The 14,829-nt window shown below is 42.1% G+C and overlaps 1 protein-coding gene across 2 annotated transcripts in view; it reads left to right on the plus strand.

The window, feature by feature from the left end:
* vps13b (vacuolar protein sorting 13 homolog B) overlaps positions 1–14,829 on the plus strand; it is a 343,076-nt gene that overhangs the window by 279,497 nt on the left and 48,750 nt on the right. For both annotated transcript variants that reach the window (XM_086112801.1, XM_086112800.1), the window contains exons 42-45: positions 3,935–4,131; positions 7,148–7,329; positions 7,413–7,633; positions 7,889–8,020. In XM_086112801.1, the coding sequence (XP_085968927.1) occupies positions 3,935–4,131; positions 7,148–7,329; positions 7,413–7,633; positions 7,889–8,020 (732 nt within the window). The remainder of the gene's footprint in view (positions 1–3,934; positions 4,132–7,147; positions 7,330–7,412; positions 7,634–7,888; positions 8,021–14,829) is intronic.

Here is a 14,829-nt window from a genome sequence, read left to right on the forward strand (position 1 = left end):
ACACCAGTGACAATGTCAAAATCATCAGTTGTGCCACTGTTGGTTTTGACACAACAGGTTGAGTTGTGGTACAATGACCTGAAGATGTTGATGTACTTGAGGGGTACACCATACAGCCGGACGATCTGCCACAGTGACTCCCGGTGGATACTGTCGAAGGCTTTCTTGAAATCGATATAGTTGATCATGAGTGGTATCTGAAGTTCTTGGCACTGCTCTATGATGTTTCAAAGGGTAAAGATCTGTTCGGCGCAAGACCTTCCCTTCCTGAAACCGGCTTGCTCTTCCCTCAAGATGTTATCCACTTCATCTTTAAGGCGATGTAGCAGAACACTGCAGAATACCTTGCTGGGGATTGACAGCAGTGTAATGCCCCGCCAGTTATTGCAGTCTGCGAGGTTTCCCTTCTTAGGGAGCGTGACAATGACCCCACGTCTACAGTCGGCAGGAACCTCTTCAGCATGCCAAATCAGGTTGAACAGGTGGGTAAGGCTCTCCACAACAGCGTCTTGGCCATGTTTCAACAGCTCGGCAGCTACCTCATCGAGTCCCGGTGCCTTGTTGTTCTTAAGGCCCTTGATTGCTCTGGCAACCTCAGTCTCGGATATCTCTTTCGATGTAATATTTAGAGCTGGAGCTGGTGTCTCTTGATCAAAATTGAAGAGCACGGGAGGCATTGGTTGAGAACCTCCCTGAAGTGTTCCAGCCATCTTGCTTCTTGCTCCTTGTCACTTAGAAGTGTCCTGCCATCCTTGCTCCTGATTGGCACGCTAGAGCTGGTCCTGGAGTTGGTTGGCTCCCGCACGATCTTGTATAGGGTCGTCGTGTTGTTGTTCTCTGCTGCTTCCTGTGCCTCTCTTGCTTTCTCTTCTAGCCACTGTCTTTTATCCTTCCTGCAACTCTTCTTCACTGCCCTGTCCAAGCGCCTGTACTCCTCGTCTTCCATCCTCCAGCTCCGGAGCCTCCTCTTTTGTTCTCTTTTCATCTTGGCCACTTTCCTTTCATCAATCAACTTCCAGGTGTTGTCTGTTATCCATCTCTCTTTGTTGGTACCCCTCTTTCTGCCTATAACTGCTTCTGCAGTTTCAGCAATGGCACAAGAGAACATACTCCACTGCTCCTCAATGTTTGCAAGGTGTTGTGATACCTTGAGCTTCCTAATCAACTCCTCGCAGAAGCTTTCTGAGATGTTGTTATTCTTTAGCTTGTCCACTGCGTAAGGTCTCTTGGGCTGCACCTTTTTCACCTTCTTCAGCTTCAGCTTGATTTTACTCACCACAAGGCAGTGGTCTGAACCCACATCTGCACCTCTGTGGGAGCGAAAGTCGAGCAATGACGAGCGCCACCTTGTGTTAATGCAGATGTAGTCCAGTTCGTTCCGGGTCCCGCCACCAGGTGAAACCCAGGTTACTTTGTGGATCCGCTTGTGCTCAAAAAAGGTGTTGCCAATGCTGAGGCCGTTGGTACTGGTTAGCATCAACAGTCTCTCCCCGTTGTCGTTCGTGGAGCTCGCAGACCCATGTGGTCCAACTGTGGCATTCAGGCCCCTTCTGTCATTATCCAGTTTTGCGTTGAAGTCTCCAATCAGCATTTTGATGTCATATCTGGAGATCTCCTCAAGCACGGTCTGGAGCTGGTTGTAGAAGGTGTCTTTATCGTCCGCTGAGGCAGCTTCGGTTGGGGCATAGACTTGTACGATGGTTACTTTGGCATATCTGGTGTAGAGCCTTGCTGTAATAATCCGTTCATTCACCGGCTTCCATCCAATCAATGCTTTTGCTGCACTACTGGAGAGGATGATGCCGACTCCATGGGAATGGTGGTCTTGCTTCCCAGAGTACAGAAAAGTTGCTCCATCAACCATGAGGCGCCCTTGCCCCCTCCACCTCATTTCACTAACGCCTAAGATGTCCAGGCGATAATCCCTCATATTCTTCAGCACCTGGTCCACTCGACCAGACTGGAACATTGTGCGCACATTCCAGGTGCCTACTCTGGTGTTGGTTTTGGTTCCAAACATCGGGGTCATCAGGAGTCGGGCTTCCTGCTGGATTTCACCCGGCCCCGTCATAGATACATCCAAGGATGTGCCGTCTCTTCTTCACCGTGGTTTACCGGAATGGCTTCCTCTCGTCGTTTCTGTAACAGGTTTTTGTTTTACAGGGTGAGGTTGTTAACCTCACGCCCAACCCCCAACCTGGAGGACTAGTTGGATGCAGTTTAACATCGTACCCAGGACGGAGTTAAAGTTTACTGTCAAATTAAATGCACGTTGGAGAATTACTCATTGTACTGTATATTTCAAAGGAACACAAAGCTTTGCCTTTCGTCTGCTAGCCTAATGCTATTGCTAACACACAATGGGAAACGTGTACTGTATAGTCCTTTTAAGTAACTGATATTTGAACACACACGGCAAAACGTTGCCTTTCGTCTGCTACCCTAATGCTATTGCTAACACACAATGGGAAACGTGTACTGTATAGTCCTTTTAAGTAACTGATATTTGAACACACACGGCAAAGCTTTGCCTTTCGTCTGCTAGCCTAATGCTATTGCTAACACACAATGGGAAATGTGTACTGTATAGTCCTTTTAAGTAACTGATATTTGAACACACGGTGCAGCAACACATTCACAAGACATTCACTATCGCAGTGCTCACAGTCATAAGTGTATTCTTTGTGAGGAGGTCAGACTGTCTGTGTACTCTATACAGGTATATGTAATTGTAAAATATTATACTATATTCATCTGTCTGTCTTACACTGCCCTCATGTGGCCAAGGTGGGCAATAGCACAATGTGCATTGAATTGAATGAGAAAGTGTGTGTATAATCCTATTTAATAGATTCTGTAAAGAGGAGAACATGTATTTAATGTTGACATACCTGAGAGAAGAGTGTTGTTAAAAAGCATGCCAAATTTGAATTTAAATAAAAAATGCCATGTACATGAAATCAGGCTTGAAAATGGGCTTGATAATTGTGAACATTTTCAATTCCCTCAGCTCTTAGATGTTGTGGGTGTGTCCGCTGAATAGGCTGGAAATGCTCTCTTCTCGACTCCTGTCTCTCAAATAGTACATTCTTACAGTAATGTTCTCAAATATCTTTCATTGCATTAAATGACCCTGGTGCCAGTCCACGACGTCCATAAGCTCCTTAGCTCCTAGCCTCCATCTAGGCGAACAAACAATCAATTTTCTCTGAAGATTCTCTGTTTCATGGAACCAGGCACGGAGCGGGGCGGTGGTGAATTAGACCGCCACGCCGCTGTTTCGCAAGCCAGCTAGCCAGCTAGCCCGCTAGGTAGCTGCTAGTTCCCACTAGCTAGCTGACTAGCTCATGGACTGGCGGACTGGCAGCTGGGCTGTCCAATTCTCCACCGTCTCGCGCCACATGCTGCACGTGAGAGCCAACACAACAAAGACAGTGTAACCCCAAGAACACAAAACACGTAAGACTTGAGGGAAAAAATATATTTTTAGCATAGCTTCATAGCAAACTGCACGCTGTTTTAGAGATGGCTTATTATTCTTGTTATTATGATGGAGATAGAATAAGGGCACTCATCGCTTATTAAGTGGGTGAGGGCCAACTGGGCCTCGTTTTTGCCACGCCCCAAAAATTTACCGCCATGTCTCAACAATTCAGTACTAAATTGTCCTGTCTTTACACATGTCAGCACTGACCTTCAAGATTGTTTAATATTTTAGAAATAAATCAGAAAAACCACTTTACAGGGTCTTTATAGATACACATTATTTTTTTTGTTGGTTTGTGAGGAGATTGGAACGGATTAATGGCGTTCACATTCATTTTAATGGGGAAAGATGATTTGCAGTGCAAGTGATTTGAGTATTATGACAGTGGTTAGGGAAGAAATTAAACTCGGGAATAAATACTATTTCATTTTGTCACTTTTGTACCAGGTACCATGCAGCCTAGAGTACTGGGATGAGCTCCAGGATGCCTTTGTTCCATATCGAGACTTTAGCCTGTCAGAGAGCCGTGCCTGTCAGCTGCAGCTTCCCAGTCTCAGCTTCACTGATCAGCAGAAGGAGCTGGTGGCCTCAGATGTCTGGAGGATTGTCCTCAACAATAACAGCGAGGGAGGAGATGAACAGAGGTAAAAGAATGTTCATCTTAATGTTGTTGTACGTATTTGTGCACACACCACCTCATCACTGTAAATGTCCCCAGTGTGGGACAAATAAAGGATATCTTATCTTATCTTATCAATTAGGAGCTAGGCTAGGCCACTGCACACCACACATTCTTCTACCGAGCAGAATTGTCTGCTTCAGTAAAAGTTTTGTGTTTCCATTGTAAAAAGGAGCCAAAATGTCGAACATGCATTGTTGCCCAGCGACTAATCAACAATTATCAAATCTGCCTGACAGTTGGACGTCAGCATATAAAGGCAACAAAAAAAGCCATTTAAAAACATGATGGTATGCAGTAGAAAAAGCCATTCCTCAAGCAGGATCGTGTTTTGCCAATGCCAATTGTACAATGGGGAACTAAACTGAACCGTGCAGCTTGGTGCAAATTTTAAGATCTCCCTGAACTGCAAAACTACAGAATCCCTTGGCATTTCCTAAATTCTGCCTCCCGCTTTGTGTTAGCTTGGAGAAGCCCTTTGCTTCAGTATCAGTGTGCCACAACATGCAGCAAGTTGGTAGGTTAAGTGTGGTCTGGAAGAACCTGACTGTCTGGCACAGACCCAACATCAACCCCATCAAACCCGAGGATGAGTTTCATCCCAAACACATTTGTGATGAATTACAATAGAAGTTGTGAGCCAGGCCCTCTCATCCAACATCGATGTTCTCTGACCTCACAAATGCTCATCTGAATGAATGCATAGAAATTCCCACAAATACATTCCAAAATGTTATACAGTCTTCCTAGAAGAGCGCAATATGATGTTGTTGTCTAGTTGTAATTATCTGTTGGTATAATGGCGTGTCGGTGTCTATTAATAAGATAAGATAAGATAAGATAAGGAAAAGTTTATTAGTCTCGCAATGGAGAAATTCCCAATTCACAGCAGCAAAGTTATGAAAGGAAGAAGTAGAACAACAAAATATAGGAGCTGCTGGAAAGGCAGCCACTCTCGCGGCGCGATTTTGAAGTCAAAATAACAAAAACAACACAACACAACACATAGGACACAGACAGTCGTGCAATCTTCACCACTTTTCTGCATACACTTTGTTGTCTGAAGCAGTTATAGATGAAAGAGGAGAGGATCAAAGTGTCCTTTCACCAGTGTATCAGAGACGGCATGCTGAAAATGTGCACACGTCTGCTACAAGCTAAATTTTGAATATTGTTCTGGCTTGCCTGTACACTTACTCAAACTTGCTATAAGTTGTCGTATGTTGATGTTTGAGCTGTGTTTACTATAGTTAGCATTTACATCCACAATGAGTGTGAGTGAAAGTAGAGGGAGCGAACATATCCAGGCGACTAAGCGCAAAGAGTCAGCAATGGTCCCTTGTACCACATATGGTGAGCAGGAGCTGGGAGTGGGTTTGGAAGGCGTTCAGATCGGCCTAATGAGATTTCCCAGCACACCAAGTGCCTGTCAGGCCCCATCCGGATTCCTTCCTGCTTACCTTGAGTGTATCTAATCGAGGGAAAGCTCACGGGAAGCATGAAGAGTAAAAAGCTCCCTTTGGTTTGGCTCACAAGTTGCTAGAAGGGTTGGGTCAACTTGTAACACCTCAAAAAGAATGTGTTTGGTCTTCCAGTCTTACTACCACTGCTTCTCCTCTCCAACATGTCAGCAAACACCTTCTGACTTCTTATGGGCTTCATGCGTTCTCTCTTCAATTTCTTCCCATCTTAATTCACTTATTTCCTTTCTCCCCTGTTTCCTCCTGAGATTTAAAGAACTTTAAGTGGAATAGAATTTGGCAAGCCCACATTCTGTGTGGCTTAGAGAGCTTGATGAGCAGGAAGGGAGGGACCAACTAAAATGTAAGAGAAGAAACTGAAAAAAAAATTGTGAGTGTAAAACCAAATATACATCTGACTTTCATTATAATCATACGCCAAACTCTAGATGTCCCCTGTTTAAATTATTTGTCTTTTTTGATCACAAATGATTCCACACTGCTAACTCACTCATTTCAACTGTACTTTAAAAAACTTACAACATACAAATTACAAACCCAATTCCAATGACGTTGGGACATTGTGTTATACATAAATAAAAACAATACTGTACAGTCAAATGCAAATCATGTTACACCTATACTTAACTGAATACACTACAAAGACAAGCTGTTTAATGTTCAAACTGATAAACTCTTATTTTTTTGGATCATTAACTGAGACTTTTATGGCTAGAACATATTCTAAAAAAGCTGGGACAGGTGGCAAAAAAAGAAAGTTGAGGAATGCTCATCAAGCACCTGTATGGAACAGTCCACAGGCCAAGTGGGAAGAGGTGGGGGCCATAATTGGGTATAAAATGAGCGTCTCTAAATTGCTTAGTCAATCACAAGCAAAGATGGGGCGAGGTTCACCTCTTTGTGAACAATTGTGTTAGGAAAAAAGTCGAACAGTTTAAGGACAATGCTCCTCAACGTACTGTCACAAGGAATTTATGGTCCATAATATCATCAAAAGCTTCAGAGTATCTGGAGAGATCACTGCTTGTAAGCGGCAAGGCTTACATGCAGAAATATACGCTGCCATCCAAGCAATGTCTTTTTCATGGACCCCCCTGCTTATTTCAGCAAGACACTGCCAAACCTCATTCTGCACGTGTTACAACAGCGTGGCTTCATTGTAAAAGAGTGCGGGTATTGGACTGGCCTGCCTACAGTCCATACCTGTCTCCCATTTAAAATGTGTGGCGCATTATGACCCATAAAATATGACAAAGTAGACCCAGGACTGTTGAAAAGCTGAAGCTGTACATCAAGCAAGAATGGTCAAGAATTGTGGACAAGCGGGGGAAGGGTTTGATTTGCATTCATGTAAAGAACTTTAAGCTGCATTTTACGTATGAAACGCGCTATGCAAATAAAGTTTGATTCATTGATTAAGTGGCTTCGGTTGCGCTTTCTGTTTACGCATGAATCTTGGATTGAACAAGTGTCCAATCTGCTTCTCCTCATTGTCTTCAGTTCAGATAGTGATTCTGGATCCCAACTACCGTGCGATCAGTTGGTATCTCCCATGGCCCTGGCAGCGTGCACCCGTGTGGACTCCTGCTTTGCACCTTGGTTTGTTCCCTCCTTGGGTGTGTCCCTGCAGCTGGCACAGATGCAAGTTCATCTCTGCCACCATCTACAACAACTGGGAACAGGTTAGGATGCAGAAAACAGATTCAAACCAAACTCAGCCTTCAAAGGCTAGTCGACTAACTTTGAATTTTCTCTGTCTTCGCAGTTCCATCTCAAAAGCTTCGACCCTTCCTGCCAGACAGAAAGATCCCTCAGAAACAAGAGTTCATGGTTATTGGTACTTGGGAGCCACACATTTTCCTGCGTCAGTGGACCAGTGGCCCAAGGCGTTGTCAGGAATTCAACTTTTCCACCCAGCTCGAATGCAAGCTGCTGGAGTATCGAAACTTAACACACCTGCAAGTTCTGCAGCCCTGTGTAATACAGGTAGTTCACACTACAATTACAGAATATGATGAGGGCCAGTGCAAACAATTTTGAACATAAATTTTGATTGTAGCAGTGGTGTACAACTGCATTCTGTGGCGTGTATTTCAACCCTCATTTCCTTTAAAAAAAAAACCACAAGAAGAAAAGAAAGCTGTTTCATTCGAGTGTCGTAGCAAGTTCTATCCATTGAAGAGATGATCTCTTCAATGGATCTCTTAGAGATCTGATTTACATTCCTGTGATTTGTTTCAGGGCCACGCTACAGCCACATGTTGTCCCCAAAGCAGTGTGTGGGATGCAAACATCTTTATGGAGCCTATGTTTGCCACGATCAGCCAGTATGCCATCCACACATTAGACACCGCCGTGAAAAGCTGGCAACAGGTAATACAGACTACACTGTGTATATTAAACCACATCCAATAATTCAGAGGTCCAGAACCACCTCACATTTAATTGCAACTGTGTGGTGAAAACATTACCTCTAAGGGTCAGATTAAATAGCAGGCATTAATTTCACATGTTCAGTCACTAACAGTGTGCCTGCTGTTGGCTACAAGTGTAAAAGTGGTGGAGACAGTGATGGTTTTTTTTACCATGAAAAATTTGGGAGAGATCAAATAGATACGTTTTTTAAAGTGAAGAAATTGGAAAAGTGACTCTGATAAGTTTGTTGTTTACGTGAAGTGCATTTGAATGAGATGCTTCTCCCCATCCTAATTAAAATTGCATTTAAAATTTAGGAGCGCAATCCCGAAAACTTTCTTTGGGAGTGGCCAGGACCAATTGTCACAGTACAATCAAATCAAATGACCGACATACAAGGAAATGTGGAGTTGAAAGGAGTTTTGTCATCGGTAGGTAGGGCTGTGCACAAATCGGTGGCAACTTACCGTAAGCTGAGATCTGAATTGGCCGTTTAAAAAAAATGCAGAATCAGGGTTCGAGTGAGAAGGAATTATAGCATACTGTCCCGTGTAGTAGTGTCACAGGAATGTTTGAACCGTATGTCAGATGATAATTTAAGGTTCACTTAGAAGGCATTCATTTACTTTTTTAAAAAGGATGTTTCATCAACACATCCAGCACCAAGACATAGCTGTGTTTTCTTTTATTTCAATTTTCAAATTTTCATTCTTTTTCATTTTTAGTATTTGTATAAGTAGCATTCAAGACGGAGTGATTTTTTTTTTTTTTTGTAAGCCTTTAGTGCTGTTTGGTACTTTCACATGTGCTCTATCTCAACCGTTACATCCAAAGAGTTTAGGAGATGAAGACTGCAGTTTGTGTGAGCAAAATAGAAGAGCAATTGGTGTGCTGACATAGTTTTCATTACTTGACGATCAAACAGTAGACATGAGACAAAGCAATTTGATCTTCTCCTCATTTTTGCTTGTGGTGCAGGTGTAATAAATCTATCAGGGAAATCTCAAGAAAATTCTCTCTATGCTCTGGCACAAAGATGGTTGCCTTTGTCCCGTGCCAGGAGGAATACCAGCTAAACAAATGTATAGCAGTTCACAAGACTTGCCTGGATTTGATGAATACAACGTGCCGAACGGGGCATTTTAGTTATTAGTAAATTGTGACAAAGAGGGCTGCAGTTTATCTGTTGTAGACCTTTAACGCATTGGAGCTCTTCGTCCCTCCTTTCTCAACACTCACCACTGCCTCTGGTAGCCCGCATTGCAGTGTTTGAAGTAATGCCCGAGAAAATACGGTAACATTTGAGTGATGACACCTGCCAAGGCTTCATCTGGCCCAAGTCCTCCACCCACTTCTCTGCCACACTTACATGCTCACACACTCGGGACTCTCTTACTCTGCATGGTTCTGCTCAGCTGTGCTTCTGACTCATTATACTAGACTCTAGAGACATGAACTATCTTCATGGTTTTACTTGGGAGAAATAATAGCTGTTAGAGGGTTTTAGATATTAAAAACAGCTGTGGTCTTTACCTGTTGGAAATAAAATGTTTCGAGTACAAGTCTGTCTTAAATAAATCCTTTAGCTGAGATTGTGTTTGTTTTTACTCCATCATCAAAGTTCTCATGAGTTATTTTGAATAATGGCTACTATTTGAGCATTGGTTTCATTATTTTATTGGTGTAGACCAGGGGTGCCCAAACATTTTGGATCGAAGATCTACTTTTCGATCAACTAACCTCCCGGGATCTACCATTACTGGCATGCGCGCGCGCGCACACACACACACACGCGTGCACGCCATGATGAGAAACAGCCTGAAACCGAGGCATGTGACGCACTTTTGCAGCCTGTTAACTATCGTAGCTCACACGTACCGTTTTAAAGTGCTTCCCTGGGCCCTCCTAGATTCCTATTCTTTGCCCGTGCCCTCGGAGACCGATAAGATGATTAGGGTGCAGTGTACATTAACACAATAAAATATATTACTAACATGTACAAACCCCTGGTGTAGACTAACGCACATTCCCAATTTCTATCCGTTAATTTAGCCATAAATAGCACTTGTATGAATGAGTGCTCTAATGAAAACTCAGAGTGCAGTACTGAAGTAGTGTTTTGGGCACGTTGATGTCTTTACCCAACTTGCCAATTATGACCACTTGGTCATTTCATATCCCACAGGGTTGTTCTTAAATTCACTGTGGGGTGGTTCGTGGAGTTGTTGCGTTTATGTATTGTTTTGATTGGACTAAACAGCAGCAACCTTGGAACTCCTACATAACTACTTCAACCACTTTGCTTAACACAAGGGGGAAGCACACCATAATTATGAGGTAAATGTGCTGCATGTGGGTATGGTCGTGTTGGAGACGGGGGTAGAGAGAGGTCAATCACAAAACACAGATCCTGTTGAAAATGGTGGGGCACTGTGAAAGGTCTGAGTTTTAAGTAAGTGCTTGATTTAATTGTGACTAAAGCCTGGACATACACACATGCACACACATACATACGCACACGGTTCATATGTCAGAAAACGGGATCCAAATTGAAAATCTGCTTAGTTGGACATTTTAACAGCCTTTGTCCCGCCACAACGGAAGGCTGCATCCTCACTTGATGTAAACATGTTGTGATTCTCATGATTCCTGGTTTCAGGGCTGTCAGGCAGGTCTGTTGTGATGTGGCACTAAGGGTCACCAGTGAACCGTAGAGAAGATTCCTCAACTACCACACAAGTTAACGCTATTAGTCCGTGTATAGTCGTACCACATCCTCAGAACCAGAATGGCTGTAAGACTTCCAGATGAACAGTAATAACCATACGTACAACTGCTGCTTTGTTACAAGGTTGTAATTTATATGTACAAAAAAAAGCCACGCATACTGTGATTGTCATGACAACATGGGTTGCTGTTCCACCCATAATAACATCAAAAGCTTCTGACATAAGTATACAAGCCAAAGTCATTGTTCGTAATGCTCACCTGTGTACTTCCATCTACTTTCTGTTGGCTCTCTCCATTAATCAAAATCAACAAATGTATTGAGCCAGTCTCATGTCAAGTATTGTGGTTGAGTTCAGAGCATATTTGTTTGGCTGCCATTAATATACGTTTCAGATGCATCTTTTTTGGTTCATATCCTTGAACTCAGTTGCCCCATCTGGCCCCGACCTCAGCCCTCTTAAATTTTAACTTCAAGCATCCATTTTCAATTCTCCATCCTCATCTTTGCTCCTCTCTTAGCCACTAAACCTCAGGGAAGTGGCTTCGGGAGAAAGCCACACAAAAGCTTGGCACTATATATTTTCTCACAAAAATCTTCATGGACCTTTGTAAATGCAAATGTTGTTCTCCTTTGTGTATTGCATACATGCATACCCACAGAGAGAGAGAGAGAGAAAGAGAGAGACACACACACACACACACACACACACACACACACACACACATACATATAACGTGTGTTCCTTTGCAAATTGAAACAATGTGTCAAAAGATAGTTTTCCCGGTAGTAGCAGATATATGGGTGCGAGTGATCTATAGAAGAATATTGAGATCAGAGGTGTTTCACGGCTGCCTCAGTGCTGCTCACAGATGTTGTACATTTTTATTAGAATAAAGCCCTTGCAATGTATCATCGTGGTTTCAAGGAGGTCCCATCATACATAACAATTATCTAAAAGTAAAAGCCAAGCTGAGGGAACACAAGACCAGACCCAATTGCATATACACTACATGTACATAAAATACAGCCATCTGTAGAATGTCACACAAATCCAGAGGCAAAAAGCGCATCGTAAGTTGGACAGTGATTTCTGAAAAAAGGACAATCAATGATAAATCTGCAGAGTAGAAGCTGTTTATTAAAAACAAACAAATAAGGAATCACCCCAATCTGTGATTGGGGGCATTAGTTAGTCTTCATATAACAGTTTATACTGGTTACTATATATTGATTTTAAATGTCATTTAAAATTTCTGAATCTAACTTTTGAATGAGGTACTTGAGCTGATGAATTTAATGTCGACATGTACCATCATTCCAAGTTATAACAAACTTGCCAGATCTGGTTTTAAGTTTTTGCTTGGTGCCAAAAAGCATACCATAGGATAAAAAAAATAGTAATCAACAACTTTGTCATGATTTAGACTGAAGATCAATTTGAATTTGTCGCAGATCCTGATCTGATGTAAATGTTACAGTTCCGTTCGCATTAAAAAAAATGGCAAAAGCACAAACTCAATGTTGCTCGTAGTTAATCGAGATAGATGGAGAAGTGGTCCTAATGTTAATCCCTGGGGCATCCCTTTATTTTGAATAAACATTTGTTTTTGTTATGAAGATGAGCACTGAACCAAAGAACTGCTGTTAAAGAAAAGCCAATGGCATCAAGTTTGTTTTGAAGTAAATCACGACCAACTAAATAAAAGGTTTGGTGAGATCGGTAACTGTGGCCCCTGTAAGATCTTCATGATAAATAGCAGAGAAGTTATCTTTTGTGAATTTGAGTACAGCCATTATGTATGATGCTTAGACATTAAGCCAAATTGAAATTGTGATAAGTTAAATGATATTGACAGTGTGAACGCAGCAAAAATAAACCAGACACAAGATAGGGAGAGTTCAAGAAAATAAAAAGAAAAGAAAACGCTGCCTAACCTATTGGGAGACCTGACACAGGAACTCAAGGGCACACTTCAAAATGTGTGGTTTGTAAAGTGCAGGAACATCATATTGTAGCATGTGTACATTTTAAAATGAATGCCACTCCACATTCCCTTTCTTTCAATGCCATCATTGTATTTCAGATCAAACAAACAAGCTTTGAGTGAGAAATAAACCAAAAAAGTATGCATATGTTAATGTTCAGGGCTTCTCTTTTCTTCTCTGATCACAAGCTGCAAGAATCTGCTGACTGCAAGCAACTTTGTTTGAAGCAAGTCTTGCACTACTACCGTAGGTTAGGTGCCTTTATTTGTGACATCCATCAAATGCAACATGCCAGGAGTGTCACTCTTCTAAAGAGCTACAAAACACAGCCTAAAAAAACATTTAAATATGGTTTAAAGTCGAAAATTATAGTTGAAGTCATATGTTGTCTGTGCCCCCACCAGTCTCAACGTGGTATTCTATTTAAAATTGTGTTGGTGGGATACGAATTAAGAAGATTTTCATCCATCTCAGCGTGCTGATATTTTGACATTCGACCACCGTCTGCTGTCAGCTGAAATTGGCATCAAAGTGCCCTTGGGTTTGCATTGTGAATGTCACGTGACCAAACCCAGAAAACAGGTGAACTGTGAGGTTTCTAGTACAGGAGAGCAGCGCAGAGAATGCTTTGCAGCGGCGTTGAGAGTTGTTGACTTTTTAAGCTCATCTAATGTAGATGGGTGTAGTTCTATATGTCCATTTCACAGGCTTCACTCTCCGGTTTCATATTTTATGAGTTCTTATTTGGAGTGGGTATCATTTGCAATTTGTATTCCAGACATTTTATGAGCATGTGTCTTTGTGCCACTTGCATGGGCTTTGAATACTCAAGTAATAGCATCTGAGTTGATAAGTGAAATTAATAGCTTGATTCCTGGTGCATAAAATGACAGTTGTCGTCATTTCATCCTGCTCTATATAACGAGGTGTATCATAATTTGTTTTCTTTTCAAATGTGTTTTTGTTGTTATTTTTTCCCTCATGTTGATACACTTAAAATCAGAGGATATAAAATAGGCGATTGCAATCACAGGAGGAAGCCGTTGTGACGTGCCCAACATGTTAGCGTGTGAATTTAAGTGGAAAGACGATACCATCAAAGGGCGGGATTAGCAAGATCGCACCAGGAAGTTTGTAAATGTGCAGTGTCAGATTTGATAGGGAGCACGTATACCGTTCCACTGTAAAACTGGAAGTGGATTCGAAACCAGTGCAGCTGTCTCAGTTCTCTTTTACTTAACTCTCTCTCTCTCTCTCTCTCTCTCTCTCTCTCTCTTGCTCTCTCGTCTTCCCTCACTCCCTCTCCCGTAGACGCCCATGATCAAATGCTGTTTCAATGGTTTAAACTTTCCCATCCGTTTTCAATAGGCTCAACAACCTCAGGACCTTAAACGTGCTTGGCAGTCAGACTCAAAGCTTTTACTGCCAGCCTCTTTATAACCACCAACCCTTCTGCCATTTGAGAGTCTGTCATTTCTTTGGAATATTGGGGTAGCAGTAAATAAGATGCTGGGAGGGGTGCCCATGAGAGGTCCCCTTTGGGCCGAAATGCTTTGAATGGAGCTCAAAATAAAATTAGAAATTGTACATAAGCGGTTTGGATAATGGAAGGACGGCTATTTTGCCTATAAACTCTGTTTGGTTCCATCAAAGGGACGGAGGAGTACAAGGCATCCATCCCTGCATGACACATATTGGTTTTCTCATTGATCCATAGATAGAGATCAGGTTAGAAACGTAGTTTCACAATTCCCGACTAAAGTGCCCTCTTTGTTTAATCCTTTTTTTCTAGATGCATCAAAACAGTCCTGAGCACGTCATAGAGTTGCTGTTTCCAATTACCTGACATTTTTGTTCTATCCAAATAAGGACTCATACAGAAATAATTCTATATGATCCTTATAGGATTTCTGAAACAACAAATGAGATGGTCGTAGAGCTGAACAATTTGTCATTTTTATGACCAAAATTGCGATTCCAGACGTGACGACCAAAGCTGAATATGAAAATGCCAAATTTGAATGGAAAAAAGCAGAGAGAAGAATCAGTC

The sequence above is a fragment of the Hippocampus guttulatus genome, chromosome 6 (genome assembly GCF_054856545.1).
Source record: "Hippocampus guttulatus isolate MCC_2025c chromosome 6, RoL_Hgut_1.0, whole genome shotgun sequence".
NCBI classification, from domain to species: Eukaryota; Metazoa; Chordata; class Actinopteri; order Syngnathiformes; family Syngnathidae; genus Hippocampus; species Hippocampus guttulatus.